The sequence below is a fragment of the Miscanthus floridulus genome, chromosome 19, assembly GCF_019320115.1.
Source record: "Miscanthus floridulus cultivar M001 chromosome 19, ASM1932011v1, whole genome shotgun sequence".
NCBI classification, from domain to species: Eukaryota; Viridiplantae; Streptophyta; class Magnoliopsida; order Poales; family Poaceae; genus Miscanthus; species Miscanthus floridulus.
This window is the reverse complement of record NC_089598.1, coordinates 65,525,007-65,547,349: the sequence shown is the minus strand read 5'-3', so window position 1 is coordinate 65,547,349 and position 22,343 is coordinate 65,525,007. Positions and strand designations below refer to the sequence as shown.

General features: G+C 44.5%; 1 protein-coding gene across 1 annotated transcript in view; it reads left to right on the top strand.

Moving 5' to 3' along the window:
* The first annotated feature begins 6,502 nt into the window (after positions 1-6,502).
* Positions 6,503-22,343, top strand: part of LOC136529340 (peroxidase P7-like) — a 29,135-nt gene continuing 13,294 nt past the window's right edge. Inside the window, exons 1-3 of the mRNA XM_066522419.1 lie at positions 6,503-6,721; positions 6,822-6,977; positions 7,018-7,291. Coding sequence (XP_066378516.1) covers positions 6,503-6,721; positions 6,822-6,977; positions 7,018-7,291 — 649 coding nt within the window. The remainder of the gene's footprint in view (positions 6,722-6,821; positions 6,978-7,017; positions 7,292-22,343) is intronic.

Here is a 22,343-nt window from a genome sequence, read left to right as displayed (position 1 = left end):
TATAATCCTTTTTTAGATCCTTATCTTGAGTGTAAGTACTCGGACACAGGCTCGAGGGCTGCAGGGTACATATCCTCTATGGATGGTTTTTCTTTTAGACCCTCTAACTCTTTGTTTTTGCAAACAGCAAGAGGCTCGGGGGCCACACTCAGTGAGTGCACTTTTTTGAAGGCTATACGCCGACTGGACATAAAGGCTATTACTCGACAAGAGGGCCTGAACCAGTATAAATTGTTCGTCTCTTTGCATTTATCGTCGAGTTCTACGTACGCCGAAGCCCTCCGAACACCGTCCCGGGTACCCCTGTGACGGGTTGCCGGTCATCAAACATCGACATATAGACATGTGGTTGTACGTAACATTGCACTAGGCGAGAGACACTACAAACCGGTCCTTATGTGACCGAAGCGAGCATCTCCCCAGGAATCATATGTTGGCATTCTCGCCAAGATAACTTATCCCACATAAGTTATCCCCGCTCGCCCCCTATCGGTGTTTAGTTTCAAGTTTATCCATTTTAAGTTTCGTTAATCAATATCCCTAAGTTCATCTATGTCATGGAGCTCATAAAACAGCAAGATAACCATTTATCTTAATTCAATAATAATCATTTCATAATAACCGAGCTCATATTCTAGGATAACAATTAAGTAAGTTATACATTTAGTGATGATTAAAGCAAGATGGTAGAGGAGAGGGGAGCTAGGACTTGCCTTCGTTGTTGGCTTCTTCCGGCACGTTCTCATAATTGGGGTCTTTGCTTTCTTGGTAGTCACCGTTGTCTGTTGGCGTAGCTATCGTATAAGACTACCACCAAACACAAAATAAAAAGGGAAAACAAACATAGAACAATATGCATGGTGGCACTAGGGTGAATGCATAGAGCTAGATTTTAGAGGTTGTTTCACCTATAAAAGAGCTAGGATGCAAAAAGTTATGCATTTTAGAAGTTTATTCTATAGCTAATTAATTTGTTATAATTTTACAAGTATTTTCTGGTGCATGAAAATGGGTGTAAACTATATGATTAAATTCCCTAATGCATCTAGTTTATTTACAAATTTCTAGGAATTTTTCTAAGATAGGAAAGTAGGTTTATAGCCTTCTGTGTACACTAACCGGGTGTACCTGGCGTTTTCCTAAGTGTACCCAGCGTTGTGTGTGTGGCATGTGTGTGTGTGATAGGTGGGCCAGCCCACCATGTCAGCAGATGATGGTGTCGTTGGCATTATGGCCACGGGCCCACGCGATAGAGAAAGAAAGGGAGAGGGAGGTGACGGACGGGGACGGAGTGGTGACAGCAACGCCATTTCCATATGGCCCCACATGACAGCGAGGGAAAGGTGGGGGAAGAGGAGAATGGCGACGGACGGTGGCCATGCTGATGACAAAAACATGGGAGGAGGCGCTAAGCTCGCCGGAGTGTGTTACACCGGCGGCGGCAGACCTTGGCGGTGAAGGAAGAGTGGTGGACGGTGCTCGCGGGGTCACGTCGCAGCTGGTGACGTGGTCTCCGACTGCAGTGGGTGCCCATAGCAGTGGTGGTGGCTCACCAGAGAAGTTGAGGCGGCGCCGTGCGATGGACTCGACCCTAGAGGCCCTAACCTAAACAACTAACTACGTGTACGTGTGTGCAAGTGAGCGGGGAGTGTAGTTGCGATGGTGTAGTGCCCAGGCCGAACCTTGGTCGGCAGAGGTCGTCAGCCATGGCGGCTCGGCGGGCATGGTGCTCGGCGGCAACGCCACACAGAGGCATAGACTATCAACTAGCTACAGGAAAAAAGGAAGAGGAGGAGGTTGGGGACTCACTTGCTTGCCCAATCGGCCTATGGCGCAGCTAGAGAAGGAGGAAGAGGGAGGCGGCTTCAATGGCGCGGGTGACTCCCAATTTGGGGGAAGTCGAAGCAGAGTAAGGAGGAGAAGGGGAAAGGGGAAGATGGGGTGTTCCCGCTCGTGGCAGAGCTAGTGGAGGAGAGGGTGAGGCCGGAGCGGCAATGGCTGGGCTAATTTCTCGACCGCCAAGCTCACTCAAGGCAAGCACACGTGCCTAATGCCTTTAGGTCGGACGCCAAAGTGCGGGCTTGCCCACCTGTGTGACTGAGAGAGCATAGGCTCGTCTATGGCGGTATGGCAGGGTGGGCTCGCCGCCGCGTGTCGAGGGAGGAGCAGTGAGGGAGAGAGAGAGAGAGAGAAGAGGGAGAGGCAAAGTAGTGGAGTCGGGCCGGGAAAGATCTCGTGAGCATCTCAGAGGGCTTTACTTCGCCGGGGGTGAGGCGGTGGCGGTAGGGCCAGGCCGCTCGGGCAGCGATGTGGTATTTGCGTCATTGGCCCAGGGTAGAAGATAGGTCTGACAGCCTGGTCCCACCTGCTAGAGAGAGTGAGGGAGAGGGAAGAGGGGGCGGGCGCCAGTTGGGGCTGGGGCACGGCGATGCATGGGCTGGCCCGGCGCGGGAGGGAGAGGGAGAGGAGAAGAGAAAAGGGTGGAGGTGGGCTGCTGCTACTGCTGTGGGCCGAGGGGAGGGGATGCTCATTTCTCTATTTCATTTCCTTTTTCTTTTTCCCAAATTTCCTATACTATGTTTGAATGCATTTTGAATTAGAATTAGAATTTGAATTTGAATATGAATGCATGCAAGGTGTACCACCATATGTTCAACAAGCAAGCAAACACTCAAGCACGCAATTCTACACCTATAGTTTTATTCCTATGTTGATCTATTTATATTAATTCCTAGGTTAATTAATTATATGTATGGGTTCCTATGCAAAGTTTTAAAAAGTTCAAATTTTTAGTGGTTTTCAAATTGGGTCAAAATTCAGGGTGTTACAGACAGGGGGATGAACCGGATCAGATACAAACACATATCAGTGCTGTATTCTATCACATTTTTTTTCGCGTATCTCGGAATCAGATACAGATCCTCATCTAGCCTAAGCACTTAATAAAGTATTGCACTGATCACGTAACATTTCCTCAATCACTTTTGGTGGCTAGAGCACTAAATGATGATCCTCATCTCTCTCACAACTTTAGCACACTCTAGCAATATCAAATGAGCTGACCAAGGGGTGTATATAGCCCCAACATCCAAAACTAGCCATTGGACCAGTATTGCACAGCGCGCAGTGACTCCACCGGAGAGTTATGGTGCTGCCATGTAGCCCATTGGAATTTGATAGCTTGCTGCTCAATCAGTTCGGTGGTCATTTTCGGAGCCCCACTGTAGAGTTCTGGTGCATTGTCAAACCCTTCGTTTCTATTGCCCAATAACACACCTTAGCATTTGGTGCTCTCTCAGTGTCATGCACTGTGGAGAGTTCCGGTCCTCCCTATATCCTCCATTGTCCATGTGCACAGCCTAAAGCAACAAGATCAGTACATGCAATTACTTTTGCTCCTACTAACACCAAAAATTTATCGATAGCAAAACAACCAGAAGTTCTTTTTCAATTATATCATAATTCAAGTTGTGATCATGTCAAAGTTTTGCTAGCATATAAATTTGCATCATGTTGTTTGTCTTTAGTTTGGCCAAGAATGGACCCAACTAGAAAATTGCTTGCATCACACTTGATTTCAAAAGGCAGCGTCCAGTCAAGGGGTAGGTTCATTGGAGCTGAGATAATAAGTGTTTTCTTCAGTAAATAAAAGGCATCTGTAAGAAATCTTTTATGAAACGCCTATAGAACCCCGCATTGTGGGGCGGACCCACAGTGTATGCCACATGGGCCACGGCATACCCTGTGGTCCAGCAGTCACTGACCCATAATAGAAATTTTCTATGTAAAAAAAATGACTGACGTCCGTCTCTCGGATCGCTTTTGCGCTGCACACACGCACGGTGTAAACACCGCCTTCGCGCGCCTCGCGCACGTGACGGTCCAATTCCAACGAAGTGGAGACATCAAATCGAGTCATCGAGAACGCACACGAACCCTACCCCATGCGGCAAGCCGGCACGCGCGGCACAGGTGGTGGCCTGGCCACGGAATCGCGCCTCACCTCACACTGAGACGGAGCTTGGTTGCTTTGGCACAGGGTCCTCCGTCCTCCGAACCTTTCCGTCCTCACGCTCGCATCGCGGCGTCGACTGCCGAGCGGACTAGCCGCTCCTTGCCGCGGCTCCGCGGTGAGCTGGGGCGCTAGGGCCGAGTGCCCGACGAGCGACGAAGGCCACACCGCCACGGCAGAGGGTAGACACCAGATGGCTTCCAGTTGTAGACTTGCAGAGATTGATTTTCTAATTAAAAAAAACTTGCGTTCCTACAGTCCTACATACTTTTTATTTATTTATTAGTGATTTGTTTGAATTTCCGTTCGTGAATTCGTTCAACACACCAATAATTAGCGTTAGTCCATCAACCTTCGTATCCTGTGACTTGTGAGTTTTCTAACAGAAACATGTTTTTTATCAAGATTTGTTGTAGTTTCTAGCTTAATCTTTGAATTTAAGGTTTACCGTGCCAATTAATGTATGTGGTTTTACCGAATTATAATATGATTTTATCGAATTATATAAGAATTTTTTTTGCGGCATACCTATAGTAAAATTCTAGGTCCGCCACTACACATGGTCAAGAAAGCTTTGAATCCCTTTGATATTTGTGGGTCCATTCCAAAATTTTCTATAACTCCCGGACAACAAAATATACTATGTTTATTGCATGCAAAGAAAGTTTTAGGGTACATAAAATATAAGATAACAATGACCCTAAGATAAAATAACATTACGATAACAAAGACCTCTTTCAGAAGAGGTATAGCCTTTTTCTAAACTAGGTCAATGTTAGTGTCGAAGTTTTCATACACATTATATATTAACCACCTCATGAATAGTTTTCTAGCATCCGAGTGGGGTCTTAGATGTGTAAGAGCATGGCGGATTGGCGGAGTCACTTGGGCTAGGAGCCATGATGAACCAATGCCTTTGGCTCAACTCAGACCAATAGCAAACCAGATCACGCTAGCATTGCTCCCAACATGCCTTAGCTTTGGCGTGGCTCTATTTTCATGGATATTCTTCTAGTACCACCACAATCTTCACTATGAATGTAGGCCCCCTTTGGATCATAGGAAAGTTTCCTTTTACCTACGTTTTTCCTATGAAAATGAACTGATTCCTATGAAATTCCTACGTTCCAAAGGAGGCCTATGTGTATGTAAAGGGTTTTCTGTCACAGAGAGCATATATATTGAGAATACAATGAGCTAGTGTAACATACTAGACAGGTTTGGAGCTACATGCGGCATGTGACCTCATTTGTCCGTGAGCATGAGATCTGTTGCATCTGGACGCATGTTTTATAACTAGAAGCAATGGTGATAGGTGGATCCGATGTTGGAGAAGCAAGTAATTGGGCCTGGTAGGTGGATCTAACAGCTCCAAACACTGTCGGGTTAACCCACAACTTAGATGTTGTTATGTCGCTGCCGTGTGAAGCCACAAACCAGTAGTGATATATCATTACCAGGTGATGACCTGGACCGTCCAATGATATCCCAACTATCTCTAGCAGCCGGTGGCTCTAACTTACAATGAATGTTCACTGCCTGGTTAATAGGATTTCCAATCATTGTTCGGATCCTAGACTTATGACACGGCGGTAAAGCAAAATTATTATAGGCTCTAGCACACGCAGTAGTGATGGTCCAACAGTGATTGGTTGGCTTATAATAGTGGGAGTAGGTTATTCGACTTTTTTCAAGGAGAAACAGGCATGCGTTAATCCTTGCACAGCTAATTGCATGTTACAGTTGACACGGTCATACTACTCTATGATATCAGAAGTCAGCGCATGATTAGGTCCAGCTAAACAATCGGATCCGACCAGAACCAATGGACCACCTTCCGATATTAGACTGTCTCCAACAGATTACTCATATATGTGCACCAAACTTAAAATGGGTCTTAGATGGTACGGTATCGACCTCCAAAGGAGTATCTATATGCGAATCTATTTTTGGTTGCAGCAGAGGCACAACCCAAATATGAGTATCATCTCTTCTGTAGACTCATTTGTAGAAATAGTTCTCTTGTGGTCCTATTTTTTTATAAGACAAAAAAATAGATATGAAACCCTTATTTCGGGTGATGTCATTGGAGTAGCACGTACGTCTAGTAACTGTTCCTCGTCATAAGCTACAGCCAACAAGTACCTTGGTCCTTTCATGTTGACTTCATCGCCATGAAGCACGAGCATGCATGCATGGCGGTGCTCACGCGTACAAGCGGAAGCAGGTAAGCGCACGAAGGCGCACGTTCGGAGAAGCCTGGCTGCCGCGGGTGAACGGAGACACGACACCATACCCGGCCGCGCGCTAGAAAGCTGTATATAAGCACGCTTCGTCATGCTCATTTCGCACTCATCACCTCAAGCCTCAAGCTCTCCATCCTCTCTTGCTTCTGTTCATATCCATTGCTTCACTACGCACTACTAGAAAACAACACCGTCGGACGCCGGGACGACCTCGATCGTCGGCACACCACCTTGATTGACAGCCATGTCGCCTTCCAGGACCTGTTCATGGCTGGTTCCCCTGATCCTCTCGATTCTTCTCGCGTGCACGGCCAACGCCGACCATCTAAAGGTCGGCTACTACGACAAGACGTGCCCCGACTTGCAGCAGATCGTGCACTCCGTGATGGCGTCCAGGGTCGACGCCGACCAGTCGATGGCGCCCGCTGTGCTCCGCCTTTTCTTCCATGACTGCTTCGTCGACGTACGCCCCAATTTCTCCGATCTTTCTGCCTAATCTAATCTTACTTGTTTCTGCATTGTGTCTTAAAATTTTTGCACGAACGATGATATTGACACGGCAGGGATGCGACGGCTCCGTCCTCCTGGACGGGACGCCCTTCTCCGAGAGCGAGAAGGACGCCACGCCGAACGCCAACTCGCTCCGGGGCTTCGACGTGATCGACGAGATCAAGTCCTACGCCGAGCGTGCCTGCCCGGCCACGATCTCCTGCGCCGACATCCGAGCGTGCCTGCCCGGCCACGATCTCCTGCGCCGACATCCGAGCGCTCGCCTCCCGCGACGCCGTCGCCCTGCTCGGGGGCCCGACCTGGAAAGTGCAGCTCGGGCGCCAGGACTCGCGCGGCGCCAACAGGACCGGTGCCGAATACGGCCTCCCATCCACGAACTCCACCCTCGCCGAGCTCATTGACCTGTTCAAGCAGTACGACCTCGACGCACGCGACATGGCAGCGCTATCCGGCGCGCACACCATCGGCACGGCGCGGTGCCACCACTACAGGAACCGAGTCTGCAGCTACAACGGTCAGGGCTGTCATAGAACCGACCAATTTATAAGAGCACAAGTAAAAAAACAATCGCTGAAATGATCAACTTCTCGCACTTGAGCCCATATAAACCCGGTAGTCAACTGAAACCTCAAAGAATTTCAAACCAACTTGCATACAACCAAGATCACAGTAATTCAACATAACATATCGTACGTTACAACATTTCGCAGACGGTTTGCAAATAGGTTACAACACTTCAGAGTCATCGTTATTACAAAACAGGTCTTGTAAAACATGCGGAAGCAAATAGTTTAACTTAGACACCCGAGTTCAAATATAAATACTGGTTCGCTGATCACAACCCGCAAAAGCATTCAGATAAGAGAAACAGAGATCATGCCCATGATCTAGTCTTCATCACCCACCGAGTGGAGACAATATTTACAGAATCCCTGATATAGAAGGTCATCTGCAATAAGAGGGAATAAACCCTGAGTACGGGAATGTACTCAGCTAGACTTACCCGTCGGAAATCAAAACAAATGATACCAAGGATTATGCATAGCTTAATTTAGTGGATCAACAAATGATACCAAGGATTATGCATAGCTTAATTTAGTGGATCTGGCTGACACTTTCTTTTTACGGAAAAGCATAAGTAATAAAGATCAACTCTTAACCTGAACTAGCAGTGACTTTTAGCCATTAACCTGTCATCTATATTAGCACCTGTACTAAGCAATCATTTGATTAAGATGCAAACATTAATAACCATATCAGGTATAAATTGTGGCAACATTATCATCATCATCCATTTAACCATATCGTTAAATTAATTGAATCTACGTTGCCGCTGCTCAGTCAAGTTCTCACTATCCGGGAGAGACGGCAATTCGAATCGATTCCTATCTAGCTGGAGGGGTATTCCTAACACAAACCTTGCTTCCCCCGTCAGGGTCGCAAACAAGTCACCGTTGGTACAATTCAGAAGTCGCGAGTCTGAACAGTGCTGTAAAATCAGAGAACCACTCTGCCATGAGTGCTCGGTGACTTAACCTGCCCTTGGGCTTACGCTAATGGCTCCCTGCACATCCTTACTTCCATCCATATTGCGGACCCCTGCTTGCGTCCCCGGCCTGAATCGAGCTACTAGGCTTCGCGGTCGGAATGACTTATCCGGCCAGCTAAGTGTTAGGCTGCGTTCAACATGACATAAGGACGTATAACGTATCGGTCCTTAAACGACTCAGACAGAGTCACTATGTCCAAACCTACACAAGACTCCACCCGGTCTTAGTTCATTATTAACATGGTTTTTTTCCACGATAGCAAATATAGCCAACCGTGATCCACCTCATCCTAAAGCTCGCAGGTGATAGGAAATCACCTGACTTCTACCACACTAAGCATGTCTAAGCATTTAACCCGTTCCTGAACTTAATTAGGATTTCAGTGCGATATCTGGACAAGGATGGATATATAATGCAACAATTGGTTCCAACCAATTCCTATACTCAAAGCATCATCAACGAATAAAAGATACTCAAGGTATTTGTAAAAACATAGGAGGCTTAATATGCTCCGGGGCTTGCCTTTCAGGAAAGAGGACGGTTGGTGGTCAGGGCACTCGGGCAATTCCTCCTCGGCGGCTGCTTCGTCGATTTCCTGCACCTCGGGCTCCTCCTCCTGGTTGACTCCCTCGAATTCCAGCAGCGTCACTCCCTCTGGCACACCTATTATATGTATGCGCACGATAAATATCATGGATGCACATGAACGAAGTTAGGGATGCTCGGGGAATGCACATGCTCACTGCAGTCCGTATATTCCAACTTAAGCTCTATTCAAATCACTTTAACTTACCAAGTTTATACAACCTAATGTATAATTGCTCATCTTGAGTTAAGGACCTAGCACCTGCACCTAAACATGTTCTCAAGTTAGGCTAGCCCCTAAACAATCAACGAGAACATTGTAACAAAGCATACACCTAAGCATGTGTATTTCAGCCAAATAGAGACTATATAGTGGTACAGTAAACTGGTCATAACTAGAGATCTAGAAATCCAAATGACATGCAATAAGATAATTTGGAAAGCTTAAGAAATTGTCTACAATTCATTTTCAGACCTCAAAGCATGATTCTAACCTTTACCAGGTCAAATTCTTTAATCAACAGAAATCTGTCTTCACAAGACAGAGAACAAGCAATCCTGGAATCTAACTTTGAACAGCTGTAGTTCTCAAACTACTGGGCCAAATGCCACCAAATTTTGACAGGAGCTAGATACATCAGCTATCTATAACTTTTGTATTCACCACATTGACAGAAAACCAAATTATCATGGGGAACTTTATAAAGTCCCCAGAACTGTCCAGAAGGACATAATGCAAGCGAAATAATTATTAACATATGTTGCAAACACATAATTGGACAAAACTAACTTTCCTCACTCATTACATATATCACAAGAACACCAGAAAGTAAGGTGTTCATCACCAAATCATTTCTTTTAATACCTTTCTTAATTTATTTAATTAATTAGGGGAAATGGTAAACATATATGAAAACTACACCATTAAATCTACCAAAATTACAGTAGGTACTACATGCTCTAAGTAGACCACTATAAAAATTTCACACCATTTGAGCAAGTACAACAGCCTACACAAAAATGATAAGGTATAATGGCTTAAAATGACCTAATTAAGAAACCTTAGTGAAAAGTATCAAGCAACAGATTTCATATTTTTCCTAGCATCCTTAAGGTACTAGGATACTCCCCACAAAATTTTATGGTCATAGGATTCCTAGATAATTTACAAAAATTCATACAAGTATCAATCAATGATAAAAGGAAAATCTATAACTCCAAAACAATGCATGCAATGACTCTCCAATTTTTACCAGAGCTTCTACTAAGCAAGAATAGCTTACCCACAAAAATTCATAATTTTTGGAGTACGGAAACTTAAGATATAATTTAAACAATTTTGCATGCATTTAAAAACACATTTCAAATTCCTATTTAATTCATCCAAAATTTCCACTTCAAGTGTTTATGTCATATTTTTCCTAAATACTAGACTTCACTATAATTCTACCAAAATTAGAATCACTCCATTTGGATCTACCAATTTGGAGATACAAAATTCACAAAACAACATTCAAATCTGCAAATTTGAACTATCCTACAGCTAAACGGTCACTGACGCGTGGGACCCGCGTGTCAGCCGACCCCACTTGTCATCGACACCAGAACAGGGAAGGCGGCTTGCGATGGCGCGGCAGTGGCCTAGCTCATCGACGGCGAGGATTCCGGCGACACCGAGGGCACTAACATGATCTACGTGATGAGCCATGTCGGATGATGCTACCGGCAAGACCTAAAGCTAACTGGAGGTAGCTCGTCGCCGGCGAAGGCGGCATGGCAGAGCTCCGGTGCGAGGTACAGACGACAGCGAGCCCCCAATGCCTCATCCGAGCTCGGTACGAGGTCACCATGGAGCTAACCAAGTAGAGAAAGGAGGACGAGAGGGTCTCACTGGTGGTTGGCCGCGGTGAGCTCCGCTCCGGTGAGGTATGGCCATGGAGACGGCTTCGGAAAAATGGCCAATGGCCCTCACCTATGGTTCGGCTGGCTTGGCTAGAAGGGCGACGAGGTAGAGGAGGACACGGCAGAGCTGTGGGCTAGCTGGAGGTCGCGTTTTTGTGGCGGCGAGTGACCTAGGCGATGGCAGAGCTCACTTGGCAATGGCGGAGCGGTGGTGCGCTGCTGCTGTGAGCGGGGAAGGCAAAGGAAAATGAGAAATGGAATGGCGAGCAGGTCGGGCAGACGGACGTGGGTTCAAGCAGTGGCCAGCAGCGCCAGGACGGCCGCAGCGTATGGCCTACGCGGTCAGGCAACCGGCGACGGGTGGCCTCCACGCGGCGTTCATTTTCTGAAATAGGTCAGGCACTGTAGCTGCGTTTCAGCGTTGCCGGTCGAGCCTGACAGCAAAGATTGACAGAGCTTGATCTCCTAAACCGTGAAGAATCAGTGGAAACAATATACATGAAGTTGTAGAGCTATGATAGGGCTACAACAATTTTTTAGAAATCATTAGCTAATTCTCAACGGATAACGAGTTATATCAAGCCAAAGTCAGCTCAATCAAACTGGAATTGCAATTTAGACTTAGAAAATTTTCTAAGTGTTGAATCAGCCCTCAACACTGACTTGTGGGCCCTTTTTGAGCATGTTGTGCACATTTTCATGACTTGGCTTCTAAACAAAGTTTGTTCCTTATAAAATTTGCTACAACTTTGCTTTAGATTGCTTAGACATGTAAACACTCTAAGTTATACTTTTTAAACAGTCAAACAAAAGAGTTTAGGGGTCAAAACAAGTCAAACCACTATTTGAATCCATAATTAGACAACATGGTCAACATGAACAATGTTCCAAATGACATTCTAAGTATAACTAAGTTACTTAAGAGGATTATTAGCCACACCACACATTGGTCACACAAAAATCAAGCATTGCAAGTACTGAAACAAGGAAAAACCATGAAATATTACCTTTGTTTCATAGTGATGTTTCACATGTTTCATGATTTTGTTGCATAGTACTAACTAACCATGTTTGACTACAGTGAGTTGCACATGTTGCACTTGGGTGTTGCACACTATTCATTTCATAAAAACACCACACATGAAATATAACAATATGTTGCAATGTTTCGAAAACATGTTTCATGCAATATAAGCTCATGAATGGATGAATGATGCTCATGTTCATGAAATGCAATTGCAAATGTGGAAGCCAAACACCTGGGGTGTTACAGCCCTCCCCCCTTATAAAAATCTCATCCCGAGATTTGAAAAGCGTACCATTGTTGATAGAATTCTTATAACCGTCCCTCAAATAATCTTCTCTTTCCCACTGTTGCATCGCGTTCACTACCCTGATTACTCCACATGACTTTGTAAAACTTGACCACCCGACTCTGAGTCACTCGCTCACAAGTGTCAATCACTCGGACCGGCTTTTCTTCAAAGGTCAAATCTGATTTTAACTCGATATCTCCCAGTGGAACTCTCTCTTCAGGGACGCGAAGACATTTCTTCAATTGGGATACATGAAAGACATTGAAGATAGCACTCATCTCAGGAGGTAATTGGATCTTGTATGCTACCTTACCACTTTGTCCAATGATTTCAAATGGACCAACATATCTCGGCGCAAGCTTTCGCTTCACACCAAAGCGTTGGACACTCTTCATAGGTGAGACTTTCAGATAAACAAAGTCTCCATCTTCGAACTCAATAGGTTTTCTACGTCGATCAGCATAACTTTTCTGCCTAGCTTTAGCTGCAGCCATATGGGTTTGGATAGTACGGACTTGTTCTTCGGCTTCTTGAACAAAATCAATTCCATAATATCTCCTTTCACCGGCTTCTACCCAATTCAACGGGGTTCTACACTTCCGGCCATACAAAGCTTCAAATGATGGCATCTTGATACTCTCTTGATAACTATTATTGTACGAGAATTCAGCTAGGGGCAACCACTTTTCCCACTGAACCCTTAGCCTGAGATGACACATGCTCTCAACATATCTTCTAAGATTTGATTCACTCGTTCAGTTTGTCCATTGGTTTGCGGATGATAGGCAGAGCTTCTTACTAACTTAGTTCCTAATAGTCCTTGTAAGTGCTCCCAAAAGCGAGCAGTGAACTGGGGTCCTCTATCAGAGACAATAGTACATGGTATCCCATGAAGTCGGACTATCTGATTAAAATACAGTTCCGCATAGTCAGTTGGACGAAAATCTATGCGGATAGGAATGAAGTGTGCAGACTTGGTCAGACGGTCTACAATCACCCGAATGGAGTTAAAATTCCTCTGAGTAGTAGAGAGTCCAACTATAAAATCCATACTTATCTCCTCCCATTTCCAACCTGGAATAGAGAGTGGCTGAAGTAAACCAGCTTTCATGTGCACAGCTTTGACTCGACAACAAGTGTCACACCTAGCCACGTAAGCTGGCTATCTCCTTCTTCATTTTGGTCCACCAAAAGCGAGGCTTCAAATCATGATACATTTTGCTACTTCCAGGATGAATAGATAATTTAGAGGAATGGGCTTCGGATATGATTTGATCTCTAAGCTCTCTATCCTTTGGAACCACCAACCTATCCTTGAACCATAACATGTCATTCTCATCCAGCCAAAAATGTTTGGTTTCTTGCTCTTTCATCTTGCGCTTGATGTGGAACACACCTGAATCTATCTTCTGCAGCTCGATAATTCGACTCTGTAGAGTACAACTGATAGTGATGTTGTAAAGGACTACAGGATGAAGGAGTTTTGACAAATGGACGTCACTTTCAATCAAAGAGTGGCAATGAGATTTCCTGCTTAAGGCATCCGCAACGATGTTTGCCTTGCCAGGGTGATAGTGCACTTGGAGGTTATAATCCTTGATCAACTCGAGCCATCTTCTCTGACGCATATTCAACTCTGGTTGAGTGAAGATGTACTTAAGACTTTTATGATCAGTGTAGATGTGCACACATTGCTGAGCAAATAATGTCTCCAGGCCTTCAAAGCATGAACAACTGCAGTGAGTTCCAAATCATGTGTTGGATAGTTCACCTCATGCTTCCGAAGTTGGCGAGAGGTATAAGCAATGACTCTGCCCTCTTGCATAAGAACACCTCCTAAACCCATACCTAATGCATCGCAGAACACATCAAAAGGTTTCTCGATATCCGGTTGTGCCAAAACCGAGCCGAAGTTAGAAGAGTTCGCTAGGGTGTGGAAAGCCACATCACACTCGGAAGTCCTAGACAAACTTCATGTCTTTTTGCAGCAACCGAGTCATAGGCTTGGCTATTTTAGAGAAATCCGGGATGAAGCGATGATAATAGCCAGCCAACCCCAGAAAACTCTGAACCTCGTGCATCGAGATTGGAGCCTTCCAGTTTAACACTTTCTTGCACCTTGGTGGGATCAACCATAATTCCACCATCGGACAACACGTGTCCAAGAAAAGGTACCTCACGAAGCCAGAATTCACATTTGCTGAACTTTGCATAAAGCTGGTGTTCCCGCAATCTAGTGAGAACCACTCACAAATGTTCAACATGATCTTCTCCGTTCTCCGAATAAACCAGGATATCATCTATAAATACCACCACAAATTTGTCCAACTCAGGCATAAACATCGAATTCATCAGATACATAAAATGTGTAGGGGTGTTGGTCAATCCAAAAGACATAACAAGGTACTCATACAGACCATATCTTATAGAGAATGCAGTTTTTGGAACATCCTTAGGCCGAATTTTGATTTGATGACAGCCAGATCTCAAATCAATCTTGGAAAAGACTTTTACTTTAGACAACTGATCAAATAAGATATCTATGCGTGGCAGAGGGTAGTTATTCTTGATTGTAACTATATTCAAGGGCCTATAATCTACACACATGTGTAAGGATTGATCCTTCTTCTTCACAAAGATAGCTGGGCACCCCCATGGTGATGAACTAGGATGGATAAGGCCTTTCTTTAGAAGTTCATTCAACTGAGTCTTAAGTTCAGCTAGTTCATTGGGAGGCATCCTATATGGCCTTCTAGAGATGGGCGTTGTACCAGGTAGCAACTCTATCTTGAACTCCACGTCTTGATCCGGGGGTAATCCAGGCAAATCATTGGGAAAAACATCCGGAAAGTAACACACGACAGGGATATCTGACATAGACTTTGCTTGCACCGCATTAGTTGTGCAAGAAAGATTGATGTCCCTGGGTAGCTGTACTAGAAAACCCTCCTGATTACCTAGATCTCTGAGCATGACTACTCTAGTCGATGTATCAATAAGCACTCCATGACTGCTCATCCAGTTCATTCCTAATATCACATCAATACCTAGCCCCGGTAAAACCACTAGATCAACCTGATAACTTCGCCCCTCTATCTCAAATTGTATGTCCCCAACTACAAGCTTGGTTGGGATAATACCACTAGCAGCCCTAATACAATAGCCCTCACCCTCAATAGTGTATGTTTTCTGCATTAACTTGGATGCAAATGCTGGACTAATAAAAGAATGCGAAGCACCCGAATCAAATAGTACAACTACTGGGGTGTTGATCAACCAGAAACTTACCAGTAGTTACTACCTCTCCTGAAGGAATATCAGTAATATTAGTGTGGTTCACCTGCCCCTGACGGCCACCTTGGTAGTTATTCTTCTTGGGGTAAGGACACTTCCTCGACTAGTGGCCTGGCTTGTTGCAGTTCCAGCACGGAATGTTGCTTGGCGGAACATTGGAACTGCCTTGACTGGTAGTGCCCTTGGGAAGAGCAACTGTAAAGGCCTTGCGAAACCCAGTCTTGCCTGGATTTTTCTTCAGCGGTGGGCAAAACTTAGCGGTTGATGCTGGAGGACAGAACGGAGCCCTCTGTGTGACTGGAGCCTTGGATTGTGAGGCGCCCGCCTCGTAGGCCCTCTTATGACTTTTTGAAGCAGCATACATAGCATTGTTGTTCTTTTGCGATAAAGCATCACTCACAAACTCATTAAAATAAGCACACTTGCAATTTCCCATGGTCTTCATCAATTTGGGGCTAAGTCTCCGCTTGAAACTAGCAATCTTTTTGGCATCGGTGTGAACAAACTCAGTAGCATACCTTACAAGGTTATTGAAAGCCTGCAGGTATTCATTCAAGCTCTTGTTCCCCTAGGTCAGCTTCATGAACTTTGTATGCTTGATTGCCATGAGACCAGGAGGAATATAATTTCCCCTGAAAGCAGACTTAAACTAATCCCAAGTGATTTGGGCATTAGCGGGCATAGTGGACCGATAATGACTCCACCAAATACTAGCTGGCCCATGCAGTTGGTGAGATGCATACTCAGTCTTCAGCACCTTAGTCAAGCAGGAGCAGACGGAACTTCTGCTCGAGAGTATTCAACCACTGATCAGCTTGTAGGGGCTCCTCAGCCTCCTTGAAGATCAGGGGTTTTGTGTCAAGGAAATCTTTGAAGTCACTGTATTGATTTGGTTCTGGTCCTTGGCGTGCACCACGACCATCACGATTTGCAATCGTACGGAGAGCCTCAGCCATAGTGCGCTGTCCTTCCGCAAGAATTGCCATCAATTCTATTGGTGTGGGTGGTGGTGGCGGTGGAAGGTCATCATCATCACCAGCCGCAACTAGTGGAACTGAGTACTGAGGCATCTGCAACCATGCGCAACCAGTAATTATTGATGATGTTAGCACATTAGAGAGGAACAATGTAATTACGCCAAACTGAATTTACTGGAGAGAATGAAAACTTCATACAATAAACAGAGGCAATAATTCATTCTCCAATCGCCACATCATCAATCAGCTTACTAGCGCCATATGTAGTGCATTCCAACATGACAAGTTTTAAACTTAACCATCAAGGTACGCATCCCAAAAGGAGTGAATTAAAGTACATTACATGCCAAGTTCAAATTAAAAAGGTACATCCAACATCAGTCATCGTACTTAAGTCCATTACATCAATGACTACAAAAGCTTAAACTAGCGAGACTTGCTAACTAACTACTCATCGAAGTGATCGCTGTCCACATTGGAGACACCTTGGACTTCTTCTGGATCTTCCTCTTCTTCTTCATCTACAGGCTCAATTGCATTGTCATCCTATCTGCACGTCCTCTTCTTCATCAGCCTCAATCACTTGAGGTCCACCCACATTAGGATACCTTGGCATGGGGTGAGGAATAGGAAACAGATGGTTGTTTAGTTGATGGTGTTCAACCTGAAGCTCTTTAAGCCGTTCTTGGAGTTCTTGCTCCCTGTGGAAAGCATTTTGGTTAGCCATAATCCAACCCTGACGTCTTTCTTCTGCTAACTCTAAAGCTGCATCTCTGTGATGGGTCATGCGATCCAACTCTTATGTTGCCTCATCTCTCTCTATAGTGAGGTTCATCAGCTGTTTATGAAGCTCGTCTCTCTCGTGTGCTGTTTGACCCCACTGTTGCAGGCGATAATTTGCAATGTCGCGAATCTCATCTACTTCTTGCTGAGCTCTCCCACATGCATCCGCCCTATGGCGATACTTGCGGGCACGCAACCTAAACTTGTGCTGGGCTGCCATTGCCTTGCTAGCTTCATCTAGCACACTAGAAAGGGTGTTTTGCCTAACTCGACAAAGCTTCAAAACTACCATCATAGCACTCATTCTAGCATTGTCGCTCTACACACGTTTGCCACGGCCTCGAACCAAGGCCTGGCCAACATTCTGAGTCCACTCAGCCTCAGTAGGAGCCACTCGGGGAATGGATGAAGCTGGTCCACCCACTAGCTCATCCCCGAAGCTCTATGCTATATCCATCAGCACATCAAGGGCAGTAACTTGCGCAGCTTCCCATGGGCTTCGCCCATCAGTCTTAATGCTCCACCCAGGCCACAACGGTCTTGTGGGGTTTTGTGGCACTATAAAGGTCACGACGTACCATGGTACATCTCCCAATGGTACCGCCTGCCTCCACGTGTAGCGGGGTGCCTCCGGGTACCCAACTGAATTGAGCACCCTCTAGAGCAAAGTGGGAGTACCGAACTGGTCCAAAAAGGTGCTGCTACCAGTAGGAAGCACGGGCATGGCCATCTGTATCAAAAAGGGATGCAACTCACGTGAGAGGAATATTTTGCTGAGAGATTGTACTTAATACTTGGGATAAGCAATTATAAGGGAGGGAGTAATGCAATATGAATGACATGAGTGAATATGATGCATGCTCGTTCTGTACGTCCTCACAAACCTAAGAAAATTTAAGCTTTAGCGAAATATACGGTGGCATACATACGTTCTCTCAATTAGCGGTAACTAGTCATTCTACACGGTGCGTTGTTAGCATACCTGCAGAAAACTTCATTGCAGCCCAACCCAACAAGATATAATGCTAATAACCAAAGTAGTAACTAAGATACTCTCCATATATACATCCCCAGATATATATACTTCGGTATCCAAACTACTCGATAGATGTACCCACAATTAAGTACCTTCATATATACATGTATGCAACATGTAAATACTCCAGTAACCATAACTAACTCTCCCCTAGACCGACGGTTGGACGGTCATGCTCTCACAACTCACACTTACCTTAGCATAGAGTCAATTGATCCATACATTACCATTCAAGCGAATGGCACCCATGCAATATCACGCCGCATGGATGATGAAATAGAAACAATCAATTTCCCCCAAGTTAGTAATTATATATATAAGCCACCTAGAAGTCCTTAAGTGGGCTACAAGGGATGTGATCACCAGTACACCATAAAAATTTTGATTTTTGAACACTTATATATAACTATAAGTTGGAAAACCATTTTCTCAACAAAAGCTTTTGTTTTAAATAGCCGTAAGACATGTTTAATGTTGAATCTAGCTCTGATGCTAGCTGTCACAGAACCGACCAATTTATAAGAGCACAAGTACAAAAACAATCGTCAAAACAATCAACTTCTCACACTTGAGCCCATATAAACCCGGTAGTCAACTGAAACCTCGAAGGATTTCAAACTAACTTGCATACAACCAAGATCACAGTAATTCAACATAACATATCGTACGTTACAACATTTCGCAGACGGTTTGCAAATAGGTTACAACACCTCAGAGTCATCGTTATTACAAAATAGGTCTTGTAAAACATGCGGAAGCAAATAGTTTAACTTACACACCCGAGTTCAAATACAAATACTGGTTCGCTGATCACAACCCACAAAAGCATTTAGATAAGAGAAACAGAGATCGTGCCCATGATCTAGTCTTCATCACCCCCCGGGTGGAGGCAATACTTACAGAATCCCTGATATAGAAGGTCATCTGCAACAAGAGGGAATAAACCCTAAGTACGGGAATGTACTCAGTTAGACTTACCCATCGGAAACCAAAACAAATGACACCAAGGATTATGCATAGCTTAATTTAGTGGATCTGGCTGACACTTTCTTTTTGTGGAAAAGCATAAGTAATAAAGATCAACTCTTAACCTAAACTTGCAGTGACTTTTAGCCATTAACCTGTCATCTATATTAGCACCTGTACTAAGCAATCATTTGTTTAAGATGCAAACATTAATAACCATATCAGGTATAAATTGTGGCAACATTATCATCATCATCGATTTAACCATATCGTTAAATTAATTGAATCTACGTTGCCGCTGCTCAGTCAAGTTCTCACTATCCGGGAGAGACGGCAATTCGAATCGATTCCTATCCAGCTGGAGGGGTATTCCTAATACAAACCTTGCTTCCCCCGTCAGGGTCGCAAACAAGTCACCGTTGGTACAATTCAGAAGTCACGAGTCCGAACAGTGCCGCAAAATCAGAGAACCACTCTGCCATGAGTGCTCGGTGACTTAACCCGCCCTTGGGCTTATGACAATGGCTCCCTGCACATCCTTACTTCCACCCAGATTGTGGACCCCTGCTCGCGTCCCCAGCCTGAATCGAGCTACTAGGCTTCATGGTCGGAATGACTTATTTGGCCAGCTAAGTGTTAGGCTGCGTTCAACATGACATAAGGACGTACAGCGTATCGGTCCTTAAACGACTCAGACGGAGTCACTATGTCCAAACCTACACAAGACTCCACCCGGTCTTAGTTCATTATTAACATGGTTCTTTTCCACAATAGCAAATATAGCCAATCGTGATCCACCTCATCCTAAAGCTCGCAGGTGACAAGAAATCACATGACTTCTACCGCACTAAGCATGGCTAAGCATTTAACCTGTTCCTAAACTTCATTAGGATTTCAGTGCGATATCTGGACAAGGATGGATATATAATGCAACAATTGGTTTCAACCAATTCCTATACTTAATGCATTATCAACGAATAAAAGATACTCAAGGTATTTGTAAAAACATGGGAGGCTTAATATGCTCTGGGGCTTGCCTTTCAGGAAAGAGGACAGTTGGTCGTCAGGGCACTCGGGCAATTCCTCCTCGGCTGCTGCTTCATCGATTTCCTACACCTCGGGCTCCTCCTCCTTGTTGGCTCCCTCGAATTCCAGCAGTATCACTCCCTTTGGCACACCTATTGCATGTATGCGCACGATAAATATCATGGATGCACATGAACGAAGTTAGAGATGCTCGGGAAATGCACATGCTCACTACAGTCCGTATATTCCAACTTAAGCTCTATTGAAATCACTTTAACTTACCAAGTTTATACAACCTAATTTATAATTGCTCATCTTCAGTTAAGGACCTAGCACCTGCACCTAAGCATGTTCTCAAGTTAGGCTAGCCCCTAAACAATCAACGAGAACATTGCAACAAAGCATACACCCAAGCATGTGTATTTCAGCCAAATAGAGACTATATAGTGGTACAGTAAACTGCCCATAACTAGAGATCTAGAAATCCAAATGACACGCAATAAGACAATTTGGAAAGCTTAAGAAATTGTCTACAATTCATTTTCGGACCTCAAAGCATGATTCTAACCTTTCCCAGGTCAAATGCTTTAATCAACAGAAATCTGTCTTCACAAAACAAGCAATCCTGGAATCTAACTTTGAATAGCTGTAGTTCCCAAACTACTAGGCCAAATGCCACCAAATTTTGACAGGAGCTACATACATCAGCTATATACAACTTTTGTATTCACCACATTGACAGAAAACCAAATTATCATGGGGAACTTTGTAAAGTCCCCAGAACTCTCCAGAAGGACATAATGCAAGCGAAATAATTATTAACATATGTTGTAAACACATAATTGGACAAAACTAACTTTGCTCACTCATTACATATATCACAAGAACACCAGAAAGTAAGGTGTTCATCACCAAATCATTTCTTTTAATACCATTCTTAATTTATTTAATTAATTAGGGGAAATGGTAAACATATATGAAAACTACAACATTAAATCTACAAAAATTATAGTAGGTACTATATGCTCTAAGTAGACCACTATAAAACTTCACACCATTTGAGCAAGTACAACAGCCTACATAAAAATGATAAGGCATAATGGCTTAAAATGACATAATTAGGAAACCTTAGTGAAAAGTGTCAAGCAACAAATTTCATATTTTTCCTAGCATCCTTAAGGTACTAGGATACTTCCCACAAAATTTCATGGTCATAGGATTCCTAGATAATTTACAAAAATTCACACAAGTATCAATCAATGATAAAAGGAAAATCTATAACTCCAAAACCATATATGCAATGACTCTCCAATTTTTACCAGAGCTTCTACTAAGCAATAATAGCTTACCCACAAAATTTCATAATTTTTGGAGCACAGAAACTCAAGATATAATTTAAACAATTTTGCATGCATTTAAAAACACATTTCAAATTCCTATTTAATTCATCCAAAATTTCCACTTCAAGTGTTCATGTCATATTTTTCCTAAATACTAGACTTCACTGTGATTCTACCAAAATTAGAATCACTCCATTTGGATCTACCAATTTGGAGATACAAAATTCACAACATAGCATCCAAATCTACAAATTTGAACTATCCTACAGCTAAACGGTCACTGACGCGTGGGACCCGCATGTCAGCCAACCCCACTTGTCATCGACACCAGAATAGGGGAGGCGGCTTGCGACGGCGCGGTAGTGGCCTAGCTCATCGACGGTGAGGTTTCCGGCGACACCGAGGGCACCTACATGATCTACGTGATGAGCCGCATCGGATGATGAAACTAGCAAGACCTAAAGCTAACCGGAGGTAGCTCGTCGCCGGCGAAGGTGGCACGATGGAGCTCCGGTGCGAGGTACAGATGATGGCGAGCCCCCAATGTCTCATCTGAGCTCGGTACGAGCTTCATGAGGTCACCACAGAGCTAACCAAGCAGAAAAAGGAGGAGGAGAGGGTCTCGGTGGTGGTTGGCCACGGTGAGCTCCGCTCTGGCGAGGTACGGCCATGGAGACGGCGTTGGAAAAACGGCCAATGGCCCTCACCTACGGTTCGGCTGGCTCGGCTAGAAGGGCGACGAGGTAGAGGAGGACACGACAGAGCTGTGGGCTAGCTAGAGGTCATGTTTTTCCGGCGGC